Raw genomic sequence first — 19,943 nt, 5'->3', positions numbered from 1 at the left:
TCCAGCTCTGGTCCCCATTTTCTCCCTGCTTCTGTACTTTTGTGAACAGCCTCTAGCACCCTGTGCCTGCCAGATGTTCCGTCCTTGCCATGATGAGGAAGACTGAGACCCTCTGACGCCACAGCTGAAATAAAACTTTAAGCCTGTAAACTGTTTCTGAGCAGCATTGTGGTCATGGTAATGGTAACACAGTAAATCCCAAACACAGAAATGGGTTCATTGTTGTGACTAAATGTGACCATATGGGTTTTAGGCCTTTAGAACTGGATATTACGAGAAATTTGGAAAAGACTGGAGATGTAAGCAGAGAAGACTTGAATCCTGTAAATACGAGTGCCATGGATAAGTCTGCTGGGATCTTGGAAAACTAGAACACTAGGAGAGAGACAGGCAGTAAGGACTGTACTTAGGTCACTGAAGATGGGAATCAGTGCAGCACTGGGAACTGGACTGGAGCCTATTTGTGTTATATTTCGTCAGAAAATGTGTTTCCACCTTGCTTATATTTTGACAATTTGGGTGAGGCCAAATGAAAAAGTAATGGACTAATAACTTCAGCAAAAGAAATGACAAAACAGCAGAGCGCTCAGGCTGTGGAATGGTTTAGTTTTTTTAAAATATTTATTTCTTTATAGTGTGTGTGTGTGTGTGTGTGTGTGTGTGTGTGTAGGAGAACACCTTGAGTGGGGAAGTTGGTTCTCTCCTTCCACCAAGTGGGATTAGGGACTGGACTCAGTTGGACAGTCTTGGCGGCACGTGCCGTACCTGCTGAGCCGTATCACTGGCACCTGTGGCGTGGTAAGTGCCGGCTGCTCTTAGTCCAGTTGACAGTAAGAATTAGCAGCAAGGACTGGCGCAGAGAGACATGAACATGTACAGGCTGGCCCAGCAGTTCTTAATCTGTGAGTGACAACCCCTTTGGGGTCAGACGACCCTTTAGCAGGGTTGGCCAAGGACCATCAGAAAAATCAGATATTTACATTATGATTCATAACAATAGTAAAATTACATTTATGGACTAGCAATGAAAAGAATTTTATGTTTGGGAATCGCCACAACACGAGGAGCTGTATTACTGTCTTGCTACACTAGGAAGGTTGAGAACCACTGATCTAGCCAGAAAGGCAGCGCAATCCCTTAGAAAACTGAGGACAAAGTAGCTATCCTTGCTAACCATGTCAGTACCTCTAAAAAGAAAACAAGCAATTTGTATCGGGGTAATACAAAGTGTTCCTTGAGGTCATTTGAGAAATTAATAAGAATCCACAATCAAAGGTGTAGGTGGAGTTTTCTTGTGCTAGTGAATAAACACTCAGAAACTTAATATTAATTGTAAATGCTCAGCTGATAGCTCAGAGTGGCTACTAGCTAACTCTTACATTTTAAATTAACCCATATTTCTTATTGGTGCTCTGTCACGTTGCTCATGGCTTATTATCCCATTTTCTACATGTCCTGCTTCCTCTTTGTCTGCTGGCATCTCCTCTGATCCCACCCTTCTTCATCCCAGCATCCTTAGTGTGGTTGTCCCGCCTACATTTCCTGCCTGGCTATCAGCCAGTCAGTTCTTTATTAACCAATCAGAGTAATACATATTCACAGTATAGAGAAGGATTATTTCACAGCACAAAGGTTTTAGTGTATAAAACTATAAACTCTTTGAAAGATTTTCCTTCAGAAAGACAGCACTTTACCCTAACGAGTTGTCTGAGGAAATGCTATTCCAGGTTCAAGCCAGGCACTAAAAGGCTGCTGCAGCCATGGTCCAAGGAAGGGCTTGGTAGAACTTGGTGTTGTCCATTTGGGTTTAGTTTGGCAGGCATGCAGAAGGTGTGAATTATGGAGTCAAAAGTTTGCACCAAAGATTTTGAGAAAAGACTGGGAGGTCAGGCAATGTGTAGCAAGCTTAGATTTCCTGGAGAAGGCCCTTTCCAGGGTACTGCAAGATGCTATGGGAGTGAAGCCAGCATTGCAATGGATACAGGATGCTGGATGTGCCAAGAGCATACTGAGGAAACCTGCAGGTAATGAATGTATCTAGCCCATGAGGCTGTAATTAACAAGGGTGGGGTTTTCTAAGCCCTCTGGAGCTCGTGTCATGGAAGCCATGTACCCCAGATGTTTGGCATTGAACCACAGGAGTCAATGCTTTTCTCTCCTGATTTTTATTCTTATTTTGCCCTATCTTTTCTTATATCTCCATTCTTCTTTTTTAGAATTAGACTGTTTATTCCTTGTGATAAATTTGAAAGTATATCACTTTAAAAAAATGATGAAAAAGCCGGGCAGTAGTGGCACACGTCTTTAATCCCAGCACTTGGGAGGCAGAGGCAGGCAGATCGTTGTGAGTTTGAGGCTAGCCTGGTCTACAGAGCGAGTTCCAGGACAGGCACCAAGACTACATTGAGAAATCCTGTCTCGAAAAATAAAACAAAATAATGGAATGCTCTCCGCCAGAAGACCGCATTCTCTTCAGAAGAGATTTTGGACTTGGATTGTGAACAGTGTTGGAATCTAAGATTGGTGGACTTGAAGTTGGACTGAATACATTTTGCACCATAAGATAGACAAGAGCTTTTTGAGGTCAAGCTCCTTTCTGAATGTGTTCTCACAAGTTCCCGATGCTAGCATGGATGGTTGTGGAATCTGTGTTGGGATGTGTCTGTGTCTCAGGATGAAGCATTTCACTGAGAGTGTGAACTCAAAGGCAATACCTGGCCCTAGGTGGCTCAATTTCTCTTTGATTCTTCACACCTCTGTTACATAATCCAGCGACATGCATTATGACCTCTATGTCATGACAGGCTGAAATATTAAAATGATGTACCTAGATTTTTTTAAAAATAAACTTAGGTTGTTCTGTCAAGTTATGTATTCACAGTAAGGAAAAGGTAATTAATTTAACAGTGTAGAGCTCAGAAAAAGTTTTTGGAGTATAGAGGTTGGTAGATTGGAAAGCAGAGATGAACATTTAATGGAGTGCGTCATATATGCTTAGCAAATAAAATGCTAAAATTCCATTGTTTAATTTAGTCAAATAAGTGTGAGAAAAATGCTGGGTATGTTCTTAAGATAGTATTAACTAACGAGTGAGGGTTGGGTTCTGTTGAATGTTTCATTGTATGGGTCTTCTCTCTACTTCTGCCAAGGGGACTTGTACATCCCAGGGTGTCTGGCATGGGTTCATGGAAGAGATCAGATCTAAGGATTTATTCACCATTACCCGAAGAAAAGAACACCTACACCCATGGGAATTTATGTCCATGTAAATGCCTCCCTCTGTCATTTAGCCACATCTAAGCTTTGAGATTTTGCCAGGTACTTTCTAGAAGAATAGATTCATCCTCTGTGCATGTACATTACCCACTCCTTTTTGCATTTATAGCTCAGTTGCCTTATCCATCTTTGTTTTGTTAGTGGGTCTGGTCTTTCTTCTTCTTTATTGATTTTATTGAGCTATACATTTTTTCTCTGTTCCCCTCCCTTCCTCTCCCCTTCCCTTCAACCCTCTCCCATGGTCCCCATGCTCCCAATTTACTCAGGAGATCTTGTCTTTTTCTACTTCCCATGTAGATTAAATCCATGTATGTCTCTCTTAGGGTCCTCACTGTTGTCTAGGTTCTCTGGGATTGTGGATTGTAGGCTGGTTTTCTTTGCTTTATGTCTAAAAGCCACTTATAAGTGAGTACATATGATATTTGATATTCTGGGTCTGGGTTACCTCAATCAATAGGATGTTTTCTAGATCCATCCATTTGCCTGCAAATTTTAAGATGTCATTATTTTTTTCTGCTGTGCAGTACTCCATTGTGTAAATGTACCACATTTTTATTATCCATTCTTCAGTTGAGGGGCATTTAGGTTGTTTCCAGGTTCTGGCTATGACAAACAATACTGCTATGATCATCGTTGAGCACATGTCCTTGTGGCACGATTGAGCATCCTTTGGATATATACCTAAAAGTGATATTTCTGGGTCCTAAGGAAGGTTGTTTTCTAATTTCTAAGAAATCGTCATACTGATATTCAAAGGGGCTGTACCAGTTTGCATTCCCACCAGCAATGCAGGAGTGTTCCCTTTACCCCGCAACCTCTCTAGCATAAGTTGTCATTGGTGTTTTTGATCTTGGCCATTCCAGGTGTAAGATGGAATCTCAGAGTTGTTTTGATTTCCATTTCCCTGATGTCTTAGGATGATGAACATTTCCTTAAGTGTCTTTAAGCCATCTTAGATTCCTCTGTTAAGAGTTCCATGTTTAGGTCTGTACCCCATTTTTTTAACCGGATTATTTGTTCTTTGTTTTGGTAGTGAGTCTGGTCTTTCGTTTCCTTTCTCCATTCCCGTCTCCATTATTGCAACATCATGGTTCCCATCTTCACAGCCCTTTTCTTTAGCATACACCTTCATGCTGTCCTATTCATCCTGGTGCTTTCATCTCCTTTGGGAAATCTTTGTAGATGGCTGCCTTTCCCATGTGGCAGACAATCATTGCCCTCCTAAGTATTCCTCAATCAGGAAGCCATAGGTAGCTAGTAACATAGGTTTCCAAATTATAATCACTGTGTTCTAATTCAATCTATGACTTTGGGAAACTGGATATATTATTTAGCTATTCTTTCATTTTCCCCATTGGGTTATTAGCAGAATTTTACAAGCACACATGAAGTTATGAATGTTCAGAGCCTTGGGTTCCTTCAGCCTAATCCTTGTGCTCTCTCCAATGCCAGCTCGATTTCACTTGGATGAACTTTCTATCAACATTATTTCAAACATCCACTCTGTGAAATTCTCCATCTCTGAGGAGAACTCCAATCTAACTTAGCTGCTTTCCTTAATCAGGACTTTTGTTCCCTTCTGAGCTATAAAGCTAGGTTGTCTCCTAACCTTTTTCCATGTAAGCAGAGCCTCACTTTTTGCTATCCCTCTCCAAATACGCTGTACCACCCACTTAGTCATCAGTTCAAACTTATAGTAGCTATGCATATCTGGGATGCAGTGACATTTAACTCTTCATGGATTTATGTAAGATTACAAAATATTGAAAATAAGAGATGTGTCCTAATTTTCATAGCCTTATGCAGAGCACCTAAAGTGGGTTGTTGCTGATTGGTTGAATATGTAAGGAATTCCTTAGAGTATTTTTATAACAATTTTCTGAAGGTAAGCTTTTGAGATAGCTTATGGCTAAAGTATGGATGGATGATTAAATATTTAAATTGTATTAGCATAAAATGTAGTTAATAAAGAGTTCCTAGAATTTTATTAGATGACATTAGAACATTTGTTAAAGATCAGCAAATTTACAGATGTCACACTGAAACCATGTGCTCGGGAACTTGAGACGAATCTACAGCCTTACCTTTAGCACACTTCCATCTTCAGAGATACTGACACCTGGTTTCTTCAACAAAGGGCGGCCATCCTTTAGCCACAGCAGAGTAGGTGGGGGCACAGCATCGCTCTGACAGATTAACTCCACAGCTTGGCTAATGAGGACAGAGACATTCTGTTCTTCTCCCATAATATTGGGTGGAACTACATGAAAAACCAAGTATAAAAATAATAAAAAAAAGGCCAGCATACTATTAATGTCCATTAATCATCAAGATACAAGATACATACTGGGGAACTATATTTTTGTTTTGTTTTGTTTTTTCCTTTTAATAAAAGAGCACAATCATTCTTGTATATGCTACTCGCTTTATTTTATTCAGTCAATGATAACTGACCGATTAATACGTTTGTGAGGACCAGAGAGTCTACTCACTCATCTTTCATTTTAAAGAGATTTTGCAACTCAAAGTTCTCACTAGTGACGTGGTTTTCCTCAAGGTTTTTAAACAACAAATCACCCATGAAATATTTTTGAAACAATAATGAAAATAGTGTTTAAATACTTAATCTGCATCTTTTGCAAAGGAAATAAGTTTCATAGTCATCAAGGCAACATCTTTCAAAGTATCAGGAAGAGAATGTAATGATTTCCCTTCAACGCCTAACTTCACAGTGTGAAAATGAAAACTAGGTGATGGGTAAGAGTTTAGACAGAATACTATGGCTGGTGGCAAAGCTGAGTGTTTACTGATTGCCATCTAGAGTTCTCTTCTGTACCATACTGACTTTATATGGCCGGAAAGGCTGTGTTGGGAAACTCATGTGATAGAGAAGAGGCTAAAGCAGTGACCAGCTGTACAACATATTCATAATTGCTGAAATTTCAATAGGATCAAAGCTAGACTCTCCTGGCTCTAAGACTTGTCAGGTGCTAACATGTGTTCAGACAGAAGCTGAAAGAATCCCCTTCCCTTGAGTGTGCTGGAAATAACTTCTCTCGTGTGGTCTAGGTGCCGCTCTGTCAAGAGGAGGCTCCATACCTCCCCAAGGAATCATTCAGGCCTGTATATATCTATATTCAGAAAAGAAAAATGACAAGTGAAACCAGGACTGCTACAAAGGAACCACCCTGCAAGAGCATAGGGGAGAATTTCCTTTGGGAACTCTCACTAAATTCCTTAAACACTCGGGACTATGTTCATAGTTGGTTTTTGTTGGGTTTGGATTTTGAGGTCATAGGAAAAACTAATTTGCCTGTATTCATCAGGGTCCTACAGGGATTTGGTAGAAAAAAAGATTTTGGTACTAAAGAATATTATTACAGCCTAAAGCTGACTGTTTCTGGGTCAGTACCCAGCATGAGGTAGAGTGATGATCGGTGTAGCAGACTGACTACCAACATTCTGTGTCTGTGGCCATTGGAGTTCTCTGCTACTAGATTGCTTTGAAGAGAAAGATTTGGGAAATAAGGGGTACATCTGTGTGTCATCTCTAGGTGCACAGAACACATGGCTGGAACAAACCATGAACGAATGGACTGTCAAGGAGAAAAATACCTCCCAGAGCAACCTGGGGCGACCCCTGTGCAGGGATCTATGACATTCCTCTCACTGAGCATCACACAAAGTGAGTACACACAGTGAGCTGAAGGCCACCTCTAGGACCAGAAAACAGTGGGTTTAAGTTTTAGAGGAAACACACTTGGGTAAAGATGTACGGACAATCTGTTTAAAATCAAGAATACTGTGAAGTAGCAAATAGATACATTTAATGGCACTATAAGACCCCATGAAAACAGACACATTCATAAGCTTTGACAGAAATATGTATATAGAATGGTCAGCTCTAGAGCTTGATCAAATTTTAAATTAAGTTTGGCCTTGCTGGATAAAAATTATCAGGCCTATGTAAGTTTGTCTTGGGTTTTCTGTACGATGTTAGAAGTGCATGCTTTCTTTATGGCTGGTTTAAACATCAAGGTATGCCACGATGTAGAATGACAAATACCATCTCTGAACTGGGACCAGTGAAGTCATGGCTTTATTCGTGCAGGGTCGGGGGATTATTCTGAGATAGAATCAAATATTATCTCCTTCTCAATCATCTAACTGAATTGTTAGCAGAGAAAATCATGAATTTTACTTGAATTTATGTTTAGCTTAGGTTTTATTTCTCAAATAGCCCACGACTCAAGGATGTTGGGCTGATAACAAAATAGGTTTTAGAAATATAGTTAAAAGCAATGAAACATGGTGTTGAGCCGAAGATATAAAGAGAGTTTTTTTCAACAGACATCAAATAGTTAAATTACGTTTCCTTAGTTGTAGAGCTGCTAGGTGTCGTCATGGTCTTCTGAATGCCTTATAGAAAACTCTATGGTGATGTAGGCATAAAAATTGAAATTTTATTTTTGTGAGTGTACATCGTGTGTTGTTATATGTGTCTGGGGTATATGCATATAAGCCGTGTGTGTTGTTATATCTGTCTGGGGTATATGCATATAAACCATGTGTGTTGTTATATGTGGCTGGAGTATATGTAAATAAGCAATGTGTGTGGTTATATGTGTCTGGGGTATACGTATGTGAGCACAGAAGCCAGAACAGAGTGTCAGGTGTCTCTATCACTCTCTACTAATTCCCCGGAGACAGGTCTCTCATTGAATCTGAGCTTTCTGGTTGGCTAGCCTAGCTGGCCGAAGAGCTCCTGGGAGCTAGCTCCCTGTTTCTAGCCTCCAACACTTGGGTTATAAGCATATAAGACCATGCAGCTTTTTACACAGGTTCAGAGAGTTAAGCTTAACTTCTCGTGCTTACACAAGTACTTTTATGCCCCAAATCTTCTTCCCAGCCCCAATATTTAGGAACATAAAAGAATTAAAACATAAAGCAGAAATAGAACTTGATTTGAACTAGTTTAGCCAAATCTATTTTTCCTTCTTGTCATCAATCTCCCTTAACATCTCTTTCAGCACACAGCCAGCTTGTCTCACCATATACTCTGAGGTCAATGTCCCTTTGTTTCTCCCCAGCAGCGTTCACTGCCACGCAGGTGTACTTTCCTGTGTCACTCATTTGTGCACTGGTCAGTGCTAAGATACGACCCCCAGAGAGAACCTATCAATAAAAACAAGCCAGTTGACCAATATACCCACGAGAATAGTAGGTGTATTCTTTTTATCATTAATACAAATTTTCATAGAGGAGAGCATGACAAAGCATACCCAAGAGAAGAAGGAATAAAAAGAGGTCATTCTCCAAAATTTTCTTGGATAAAATAGTTAAGGCATCACAACAGTATCAACTAAAATAATTAGTCACACTCATTATCATACTATGATTCCACAGATACAGCAATTTTTTATATTGACTTTGTGTCTTTTATGATTATTAATTCCAAACTTCTAAATTAAAAAGTAGACTGTCAGAACTATATTCTATGTTGGACAAAATAGGTCAAACTTTATATCAACATGAGCATCAATTAGAGATATTTTGAGTTCAGCTTCAGATCACTGCAATAATAAAATATTGGAATAAAACAGGTCATACAGAATTGTGGCTCCTCAGTGTGTATTAATGTATTGTTTATACTACCCTGTAGACTATGAAGTCTGAAATAGTATTAAATCTAAAGCAAAGTATATATTTACCAATTAAATACTCTTTTATTGCTTTATATCATCCTAAAAGGAAAGGGGTTGAGAGACTTACTCATTGCACAGTTGGCACAAAGCTTCAATTTGAAAAAAAAAAAAACACCCAAAACCAAACCAAACAAACAAAAAATCCAAAATTACAACATCTGCAAAAAAGGACGAAATGAAACTCTGTGTCCATGCTTCTCTGACTTGAAGCCCAGGGTGGGTGCTTCTGCATTTTTTTTAAGTCAATGGAGTGTCTTTAAAATTTTCAGAGGCTCAGATTATCAGATTTCATTTTTCATAGTATTTCCATTATGATCTTCTCTACTTTATTCTTTGATGTTTTTAATGGACACACATATGCTTCATGTGGCTCACAGATTCAATATTTCCATTTAAACAAAATCCTACCAGAAATTTCCTGTGTTTTTTGTTGATGGGTATTCCATATGCCAAAAGAAGAAACAGGCATGGACAAGAAAGACAGCTATGTAAAGGGTTAAACTTACCCACCAGTGAGGGGATAAAAATTCTTAGATACTATGCTTATATATAAAGTTGTGAGTATGTATCTGTGACGGGCATTTGTGGATGCTTGTGCACGCACTCTTTTTGAATATACCATTTGCTAAGTCTTGTTCTCCAAATCTTTTCAACAGCTTCATGCGTTTGAGTATCTTGTGTTGTGCATGTTAGCTATTAAAACAACATAAAAAATACCTGTATTCCATTAGCAAAGCTAGAGACAGGGCTCCCATCTTTCAACCAGGTCAGACTCGGGGCAGGGATGCCCCTGGCTTCACATTCTAACCTTGCTAGATTGTTCACCACCACCTCCACCATGGAACTGCTACCTGAGATGGAAGGAGGCACTGAAAAAAAAAGTATGTTATCACCAGAGGATAATGAAAACCAGATGTAATTTCCATAATAACTTTTTACAGATTAAATTTTTTCCTTATTTGTTTTGGCCAAGTGTTTCACATATTATTTGAAATCTAATCACAGTATTTCTGTGAGGAATATAGAGCAAGTATCAGTTCCCCAATTTGACAGACAAACTGAGGGTAGGAAGGATGCTATTTGGTGTAAGAAGTTAGTTTTTAGTGTTACAGTTTATTTAAATGTATTATTATTATTATCATCATCATCTTGTGTATGTGTCACAGCGCATATGTGGAGGTCAAATGCCAATTCTGGGGAGCTCTGTTTTCTCCTTCTACCTTGTTGAGGCAAGGTCTCTCTTGCTTCTGCCAGGCTGTGTACTCCATGCTCAGTGGCCCTTGAGCTTCAGAACAACTCTCCGATCTCTAACACCCATCTTGGTATAGGAGTGCTGAGCTAACAAATCGGTTGTTACCACATCAGGCTTTTTCACCCAAATTCAGGATATTGGTTTTATCTGCTGAGCTATCTCACTGGCCCTGAGTGTATTCTTAGTTATTGAGTTAGTGATTTCCAGAAGTGTATAAGTGTGTTTGTGTATGTGTACATGTATCTTTCTCCATTGATTCCACTGCCATATTAAAATTATCAATGCCTCTTAAAAAGTTTACCATGACATAATTACTTAGAAGTAGTTCTTTAAAACTCCTGAGTGTTAGAGCATTGGTGAAGATGGTGTAGCTTAGTTGACAAAAACATCACTGGTTATTTCAACAAATAATCTAAAGTTGAAGTTCAACAGCGTGTGAAAACTGGGCATTTTAATAGGTTTATCTGGGTCTTTAGGTAAAGATATCAACAGCATATTTCTGTTAATTATCACACTAGAATATTGTAGGAGCATATGGTCATTGGGCATGTGTCCTCAACCCAGGAGGAATCTGAGAGATGCAGCACTTACCATGAACTTGGAGACTGTAAAATAATTCTGTGGCCCCAGCAGAGTTGATGGCTACACATTTATAGATGCCGGCATCCGAGATCTGAGTCCTCTCAATATCAAGGATCTGCCCTCTGTTCAGGAAGACTACACTTGCGGAACCCGAGAGTGCGTGGTTGTCTTTGTACCACGTGATAACTGAAGGGGGAGGGGGAGCAGTAAAAATTCAAAATTCAACACACTAAGTTCGATGTGAAATAAATATACTAAGAGGTATCTAACTAAACTGCTTTATTCTTATACTTATTGTTTGAGTTTAATTGGCTTAAATATCTCTTGATGGTTGATGTTTAAGAAAAGATAATCCTAAGACAACTACCAAATCCAATCAATGAGCTCAGGAATTGGATCAACAAAAGGTAGTATCTGTATTGTTTCTAATATGTCAGTATTACGTGATGGCAGATTTTCAGCTTCTTATGTTTATTTTATTGTGTATTTCTTACAAAACTGTTGACATGTTTGATGAAAACCACCTATCATGTGCAATATTGGATACAATGCTTTACATTGTCATCAGCTCACAGAAAGAGCCTCCAAGTGATAGGAAGATATAGGGGAAAGTGACGACAGGGTCACTAGAATGACTGGGATTAAAAATCAGTTTAGTTCATCCAACTCTCTTAATATTCCTTTCAAAATTTACAATATCTTTTTAAAAAAAAACATGGACATAAAATACAAGGGTAACTTCTGTGCCCACAAAACAGACAGGACGGTCAAGGAATTCCCATGTTTCTACATCAAGTAGAAAGATTTTTTCATGCAAGTAAAGACTACTGAAAATTTAAAAATATCGTCTCCCTAATTATCCTATCACCTGAAATGCACTCTACCACTTGTTACTAATTGGTACATTACACCCACAGCGATTTTTCTATTCTCAGAAATGTTAAATGTAAACCAACCGGGAGGAGGATTGCCTGCTGCTCTACACTCCAGCCGAATGGGGTTATTCACCACCACGGTCTCGTTCAGCATCTTTCCTGCATCGTCCAGGCTGGGAGGTTCTGCAAGGCCCAAGCATACAATCAGCTCACACGAATATGATATTTAAACTGAAGTTGTTTTCTAGGTGCAAATTATATGTTTCTCTCTTCCTCATATAGTTGTGGCCATTTGGAACAAAAATAAAGTATACTATTAAAGAGAATTGAAAAGATTTTATAGATTTTCTGGGTCATCTCTTTCTCCGTGTTCAGGCAGGGAAATATATTATAGATTACTAGTACAGTAAAAGAAGACTGAGAGGATAAGAGAACTTGCTGGGAGGCTATGACAGAAGTTATATGCATAATCATCACCAACATGATTGCCTACACCTGAGATGACGCCAACAATAGACATGCCAAAGTGAACAGGGGAAAGCCTTTAGGCCTTAACCCTACACAAAGAACTATAGGAAACTAGGAAATTCTGAAATAGGGAAACAGTCTTCTCCAGGGAGGAGCATACCAACTGGTTATTCAGGACCAAATTATCAGTCCTAAAAAACCTATATACAAGTAACATTCTACAGAGTGAGAAGGTAAGATTTAGAAAAATGTATGCATATATGTATACATACATGTAAGTAACAACAATTAGTGAACAAAACAGGACATGAATTTGAAAGAGAACAAGGAGGGGTATATGGGAAGGTCTCAAGAGAGGAGAGGGAAGATGATATAATTATGTTATAATCCCAAGAATAAAAGAAAAACAAACAAAGCTGAAATTAAAAAATTTCAAATTCTTTGGGTTCACCTTCTTATTTAGCTTCTTTAGGATCACAGATTATAGACTCAATGACCATTATTTGTGGCTAGAAACCAATTATGAGTGAGTACATCCCATGTTCCTCTTTTTGGGTCTGGGATACCTCACTCAGGATAGTGTTTTCTATTTCCATCCATTTGCATGCAAAATTCGAGAAGTCATTGTTTTTTACCACTGAGTAGTACTCTAATGTGTATATATTCCACACTTTCTTCATCCATTCTTCTATTGAAGGACATTTAGGTTGTTTCCAGGTTCTAGCTATAACAAATAATGCTGCTATGAACATAGTTGAACAAATGCTTTTGTCATATGATAGCCAGTATGGATGTTCACCTTCCTTGACCTGGATGGAGGGGGGAGGACCTTGGACTTTCCACAGGGCAGGGAACCCTGACTGCTCTTCGGACTGGAGAGGGAGGAGGAGAAGAGTGGGGGGAGTAGGAAAGAGTGGGAGGAGGGGGGAATTTCTTTTTTTTTTCTTTCAATAAAAAAAAGAATTATAAAAAAATTTTCAAATTCAGCTCAACTGACTGAATTAAGGAAGAATTACTTTTGTAATTAGGTAACTTACCTAAAAGAACTCTTCCAATCAAAGATTGAATGTGCCTGAAAATATCCAGCTTCGATTTGTGCAAGACTTTCCTAACGCATTTTTTAAAAATTAGAATAATTTTCATAGGCTAATAAAAAGTTTTCTTTTTTACATAAATTAAAAATGGAAAAACCTGCCATCTTTAGATAATCACTACTAATGCTGCTGTTGTCATTTTGTATTTGTGGAAAAATACGAATGTTCAAAGAAACAACTTGGAAAATCAGTATGGCATTCCAATAATAACTCAAGGGTTGTGGGAAGAGTACCAGGGTGAAAATTATAAGATCTCTTCCTACTCAGACATGAAACCACTGATAAATATTATCACTGAAAGTTTACAGAAAAAAAATAAACAGAATAGAATACAATGTTGGAGGTAAAAACCCAACAAAGAAATAAATCAAGATTGCAAAGTTGAATTTAATATGTTTTTTAACTAATAAAAGTATTTGTTGTTTTTGTTGTTTAACACATGGTGCAGCCCTTGCTGTCATGGAACTCATTCTGTAGACCAGGTAGGCCTTGAATTCAGGGATCTACCTGTCTCTGCCTCCCAAGGGCTTGGATTAAAGATGTGCACCACCACTGCCTGGCTTTCAATTTTTATTATTAAAAATTAGGTTTTTAAATTATCTCTTTTAAGTTGAAGGTATTTTTCAATTTGTTCCAGGTGAATGCAACACACACACACACACACACACAAACACTTCTCAAAAGACATTAACATAAAAAGCTGGACAACAATTGGACATTAACATATGATAAATTAGCACATAAAACAAAAATCATTAAGTAGGACAAAGCAACTTTCTTCATGTTCATTAAAAATAACATTTTAATGATATTCATGAACAATCTCTCATAATTACAATGTTTTATGGGTTAAACCAATGCAGAATTAAAAAAAAAAAACATTTAGAAATCAACTGAATAATGCCAAAAAAAAGTTATAGAGGACTAAAAAATCAAATTACCCATGCGGATTTATGCATCTGTGTACATGGTTGAAGTTGCCAAATAATAAGTATTCTTTTCAAATTCCTCTAGTGCATTAGGTCACAAAATAGTGGCCAGTAGATTTACACTTAATGGAGTTACGGTGAAAGGAACAGGGATCAATATCAAAAGCACTAAACTATGTACATGAGATAAAACCGCACTAAAGAGAAAAATCAAGACAAACTTAATATGTTTAGAGAAAAAACACAATCAGAAAGAAGTCAACTATTGGAAGCTGTTGCTGTCACCATACGCATAAGCAAACTTAAGCTCTAATTAATGTATTTCCAAAAATACGTTATAATGGAAATAAATGTTCTAAGCTTTCAACGCAAAACCTAGGAAAAGACCAACACAGTAAACTAAGGGGCTTTATTTCTAGCCTCTTAATTTATTATAATTAACCTATCACAATAAAGCAAATAGCAGGGACTGCCACCAAAGAAAAAACAAAAGCCGAAAGACAATAAGATTCAAAGTTGTTATTTGATAAGTTGATAATAAAGTCTGTTATCAGAGGTAGACTTCTTTGTGAGGCAGATATCTGTTTTTCTGGAGGTCAAAACTCACCCTAGAATTCACTCCTTCACTCCCACAATTCCTTTGACATTCATGTGGTTTAGTGTTTCAACACTTCCTGTTTAGCTCTGTGCTTTTTCCTGTTTTGTACACTGGGTTCTGTTTACCAACTTATTGTTTAAGAAGGAACGAAGCCCTAAATATGGCTGCCGTGGCTACCTGGCTTTTCCAGCTGTGAAAAGACTAATAGCCAGTGCATGGCACATTCTTTACACACTCACTAAAACACTTGCTTAAAGCCTTCTGGACAGAAGTGCTGGCTGACGACTTTGACAGTCACAGCTGCTACAATAAAACACTACGGTGGGAATCAGAAGCACCAGGGCTGTGGAGAGGCCTGGATAGTTCTCACATCAACAGACTGCTTAAAAAGAAAAAAGATTGAATTCTAGCAAGAATGACAGAGGATCCACTCCTCAATTAGAGAAATAATAAAACTGGAAAAGTTACCAAATATCAGCCTTTTCAGAATTCAAACAATTAACCAAAGTTGTGTAACCACTCAAAAATGAGGTGTTTAATCAAGAAAAAACAAACAAAATGTAGAGCCCAATAAAAATCAATAAAAAAAAGAAAAACAAACAAAGCTGACCTCATTAAAGATGGTGGACTTGTGTCACCCAAGCCTCACCACTCAACACACCTCATCCAAACTTAAAAACAGTTAGTCTGGGCTGGAGACACGGTTCAAGGGTTAATAGCATTTTTATCACTTGCAGAGGACCAAGGCTTGAGACCCATCACTCACACTGTGGTTCATAACCACCCTTAACTGCAGTTCCACAGGATTCCAATGCTCTTTTTTTCACCTCCAAGGGTACCAGGCACGCAAGTGGTGCACATACATACATGCAGGGAAAACACTCGATCACAAATTGAAAAAGAGGGGTCAAAATTTTCAAAATCCAAAAACAAAGAGTCCCCCATCTCAGTGAAAACATGAGGGCAGATACCAAAGTGGGCAGAATAAATTTGAAGCTAGTTAAAAACTTCTTACAGGACATGTAGAGATGGCTCAGTTAAGACCACCGACTGCTCTTCCAAAGGATTCTGGGCTCCATTCCTGGCACCCACATGGTGGCTCACAATCTGTAACTTTGCTCCAGAGAATTTTATACCCTCTTCTGGATCTGCAAACTCAGGCACGCATGTGGTGCACAGACATACACGTAGGAAAAACACCCAAACACATAAAATAATACAAAAATTAAAGCCTATCTTTCCAAGACAGCTGCTATTATTTGTGCTGGGATCCATTTGCAGGATTTGTTATTTAATGAGACTTAGAATTCTCCTAGTGCAAACTTCTCCTCTCAGGGGTCTTATAAACAGACTTTATTTGATTTGTTTAGAGTGGCCACTAAATTACTTTCTCTTGCTTCTACAGTTAATCGTGGTAAGCTTGCTAGCTTATAGCAATGCAGAACTGCAGGTCAGAAGTTCAACGCAGCCTCCTCGGGTATAAACCAAGGTGCCAACACAGCTGAATTCCTCTCTGGGGAAGTATGAGAGCAGAAGTTTTTCCTTGGCTATTCCAAATTTTAGAGGCCATCTGCATTCTTTGGCTGTGAACTTCTTCATCTCTCATTGAAGTTGGTCATACCAGTCAGAGATTATACACGATTCTTCTACCTTTAACGATCCTCATGATTACATTGGCTCCTTCCAAATAATCAGGGATACATCTCCCACTTAAAGTAAATCTGATTAATAATCCAAAATTGGTCTTCCAACTTAATTCCCCTTTAGCTTCCAGAATCAGAATATGGCCATTTTGGTGACTATCGGGAACTACACACTACATAAACAAGGCGCAACCAGAACAGTCTCAGCAGTGACAATAAGAACCACAGAGGCAGGAGAATAGGATTGTAATAACTGTCACAGTGCATTATTTTAAATGAATTTTCAACAAAAACCAAGATGTAGAAGGAAAATAGAGCCTGGCCATCCATGGAGCAAGATACAGAATAGGCCAGATATTGGATTCACAAGACCACATTTTACACCAGCTAGTCTGTCTTCTTCTAAGTCCACTCTCTCCAAGGGTCTCAGAAGCTTTGCTTGGAGAGCTAAAGGAATGGGAAAAATAATATTTTATGAAATGCAGAGGGCTAATGAAGGGGTGGGATTGCTTTAAAGAGTCAACTAGGAACTTTGGAGATCCAAAATTCCATAAGGGCTCAACAGCACTTTTGGGAAGCACACTGGGAGAAGAAATAGTGGATGTGAAGATAAGACAGGTGAGAGAACCTAGTTTTAGAAGAAAAAATGTGAAAGATAAAAGGTGTACAGATCTTTTGAGGTGTATAGAGCATTATTAAATAAATGGAGTTCTTAAGAACAGGAAAGAAAATGATTCAGAAGAGTTACTTAAAGAAAGAGTGAGCCAGGTGGTGGTGCCATAGGCCTTTGATCCAAGCATTCTGAGTTAGAGGCCAGTCTGGTCTGCAGAGCGAGATCCAGGGCAACCAGAGCTGCACAGAAAAACCCTGTCTCAAAAATCAATCAAACAATCAAAGAAAAACAGAGAGAGTGGTTGAACCTTCCAAGTCAGAAGAAAAGCATTTGCTTTTGCATTCGATAAACTTAACATTAGTTTTCATATTTGATAAACCTAACAAACTCGAACTTGAAAAACATCAAAGAAACTTGTAATATAATCAAACTGTTTAAAACTGAAGGTGAAAGAGAAAAATCTTAAGATCAGCATGAGAAAAATAGGACCAGGGTCCTCAGGAAGTCCAGCAGCTGTTTTCTCATCAAAATACATGAAGACTTGAAGATGATGGCCTAACAAATTACAGCAATGAGAAAAAGTGCCTATCAACAAAGAAGTCACGAGCCAACAAATCTGTCCTTTGGCATTTAGGATTTCCCTAGGTAATCAAAACAACAAAGCCTCAAAACAAAGCAAAACAAAACCCAACAACTCAGTGCTAGCCCATGTACCAGAAGAAATGCTAAAACACAACTTTCAGGGCAGTAATTAATATGCAGGAATAAATTAAGGACACTGATAAAAATAACAAGACAGATAACGATAAAATACAGTCAATTTGGAAGACTTTCTTTTCTTGTTGATTAAAGAACTCAACATGAAGCAATAATAGCAACTTAGGTTGACTGGCAGATAATGGGAGAAGACAGACGCTGACCAAAAGGAAGGGGGAAAGTTACTTGGAAGCAAAATTATGCACAAATAAATTAAAAATACTATTAATTGAAAAACACTATTATTTTTATGCATTATTCTTTTAGATGCTGGTTATAACACTCAGTGTATGCAATAAAAATAAAACTAAAATATATATCTAAAGAATGTATATATACCCGAGAATCCCACACCCTTTATGTGTAAAAATGTCTATTTCCCTGAGCTGTCTCATAGGTCGCAGTGCTGGACAAATGTACATGGGTTTATGAGAGAGAAGAAAGAGAGAAGAAAATCATAGATTAAAGGAGTAAATATAATTAAATAGTAAAAAGTGATAGAGTGAAAAAATAAGCCAAATGAAGATGGAATATACACTGATAGTCTGGATTACTTAAGTTATTGTGTTCTCTGAATTTTTTTTTTTTTTGACTACAGAAAGACACTTAATTCTGGGGGCTACTAAGTTAAACCAACATAAAGGTATCTTTACTTCAAAATTTGAGTCTAAGGATATGTTGTTTTGGAAAAGAGGTTCTGCTTTTCTTTCCACAGATGAAAACCTATAGATTCCTTCCAGGCTAATGTGGTTTGATGGAACAAGACCCCCTGAAAGGTCTCCATGAACCCTAAAAATACTTTGTTCAACAAACAGCAGGAAGCAGTTTGGAAAAAAAAAACTATGCCCAAATACCCATAATGATTGTTTATAAATGTTTGTTTTTATTTAAAGGGGGATATGATATAATGATAAATTCTTTGCATTGGTATGGATCTTGGTCTACTAATACAAATGTAAGATTGATTTTGTTACACTGTGTGCATGTATTTTTGCTCTTGTTTAAGGTATTGTGTTCGTGCAGCTCATTTAAAATGTAATGTATAATTAAAAATTATAGATTGATAGTCATTTATAATAGCCAAACTCGTCATGTTAGTTGGGTCTTCAGTTAGATAGATAATCTTCAACACTTCAAAGACCTACAGAATATAGAATTTAATATGTTTACAATATATTTTAAGAACTTCTAGCAGCACTAGTTATTTCAGAGAGGTTGATGGGCATTGAAGAAACTCATTATGAAATTTGCATTCAGTGTGACAAGGCTAGCCATTTGAGCAAGAAACTGCTCTTATCTTGGCTGTTTGATGACATGCTGTATGAACTGGATATGCAGGATCCACAGAAAAGTGACTGCTAAACTTTCCAAAAGATGGAATGGTTCTTCAGGGTTCCTGTTTCACAAAGGAAACTGCAAGAAATTCTGCAGGACACAAAAGAAAGCCACTGACAAACTTTGCCATTATACGGAAGAACAGATCTTCAAATTTCCTGCTTCCCTGAAAAGCGTGCCAGATATTATGGACCTATAGGCTGAAGATGGATGTCCCAACATTTCAGAAAAACTTTGGTTGACTGTCCAGGCAGTGAGATGTCTCTGTCAAATCTAGAGTTTGGAAGTTGCTTACAAGCACTTGCTGTTTACTTAGTTAATATTATATTCTTTGGGGTCTTTGATCAATTTGAAGACATATATAGTTATTGTTTTAATTAGCTATAATAAAAGATAAATTAGATATGAAATTTTAGACTCAAAACATAAGATAGATGATGGAATATTTTATTTTTCTAATACAAATAGACTAGATAGTCTAATTGTAATTCTTGCTTGATAACTGTTTTGTTATATGTAATTTTACTATGTTAAAGTTAAAACCTTCCTTTTTAATTAGATAGAAAAGAGAGAATGATGGAGGGAGAACACGAGCAAGGATGTCAGGACCACGGGGGGTGCACCCACTCACTGAGACAGTGGGGCTGATCTATTGGGAGCTCACCAAAGCCAGCTGGACTGTGACTGAAACAGCATGGGATAAAACCGGACTCTCTGATCATGGCGAACAATGAGGACTGATGAGAAGCCAAGGTCAATGGCAAGGGGTTTTGATCCTACTTCATGTTCTGGCTTGATGGGAGCCTAGCCAGTTTGG

General features: G+C 38.0%; 1 protein-coding gene across 1 annotated transcript in view; it reads right to left on the bottom strand.

The window, feature by feature from the left end:
• Window positions 1–19,943, bottom strand: part of Hmcn1 (hemicentin 1) — a 449,244-nt gene that overhangs the window by 133,276 nt on the left and 296,025 nt on the right. Inside the window, exons 37-41 of the mRNA XM_050162915.1 lie at window positions 11,772–11,873; window positions 10,825–11,001; window positions 9,699–9,850; window positions 8,328–8,451; window positions 5,361–5,536 (exon numbers count right to left, since the gene is read on the bottom strand). Coding sequence (XP_050018872.1) covers window positions 5,361–5,536; window positions 8,328–8,451; window positions 9,699–9,850; window positions 10,825–11,001; window positions 11,772–11,873 — 731 coding nt within the window. The remainder of the gene's footprint in view (window positions 1–5,360; window positions 5,537–8,327; window positions 8,452–9,698; window positions 9,851–10,824; window positions 11,002–11,771; window positions 11,874–19,943) is intronic.

Source organism: Alexandromys fortis, unplaced genomic scaffold, assembly GCF_014885135.2.
Source record: "Alexandromys fortis isolate MF-2015 unplaced genomic scaffold, M_Fortis_MF-2015_v1.1 scaffold_126, whole genome shotgun sequence".
Classification (NCBI taxonomy): Eukaryota; Metazoa; Chordata; class Mammalia; order Rodentia; family Cricetidae; genus Alexandromys; species Alexandromys fortis.
This window is presented reverse-complemented; position numbering and strand designations above follow the sequence as displayed.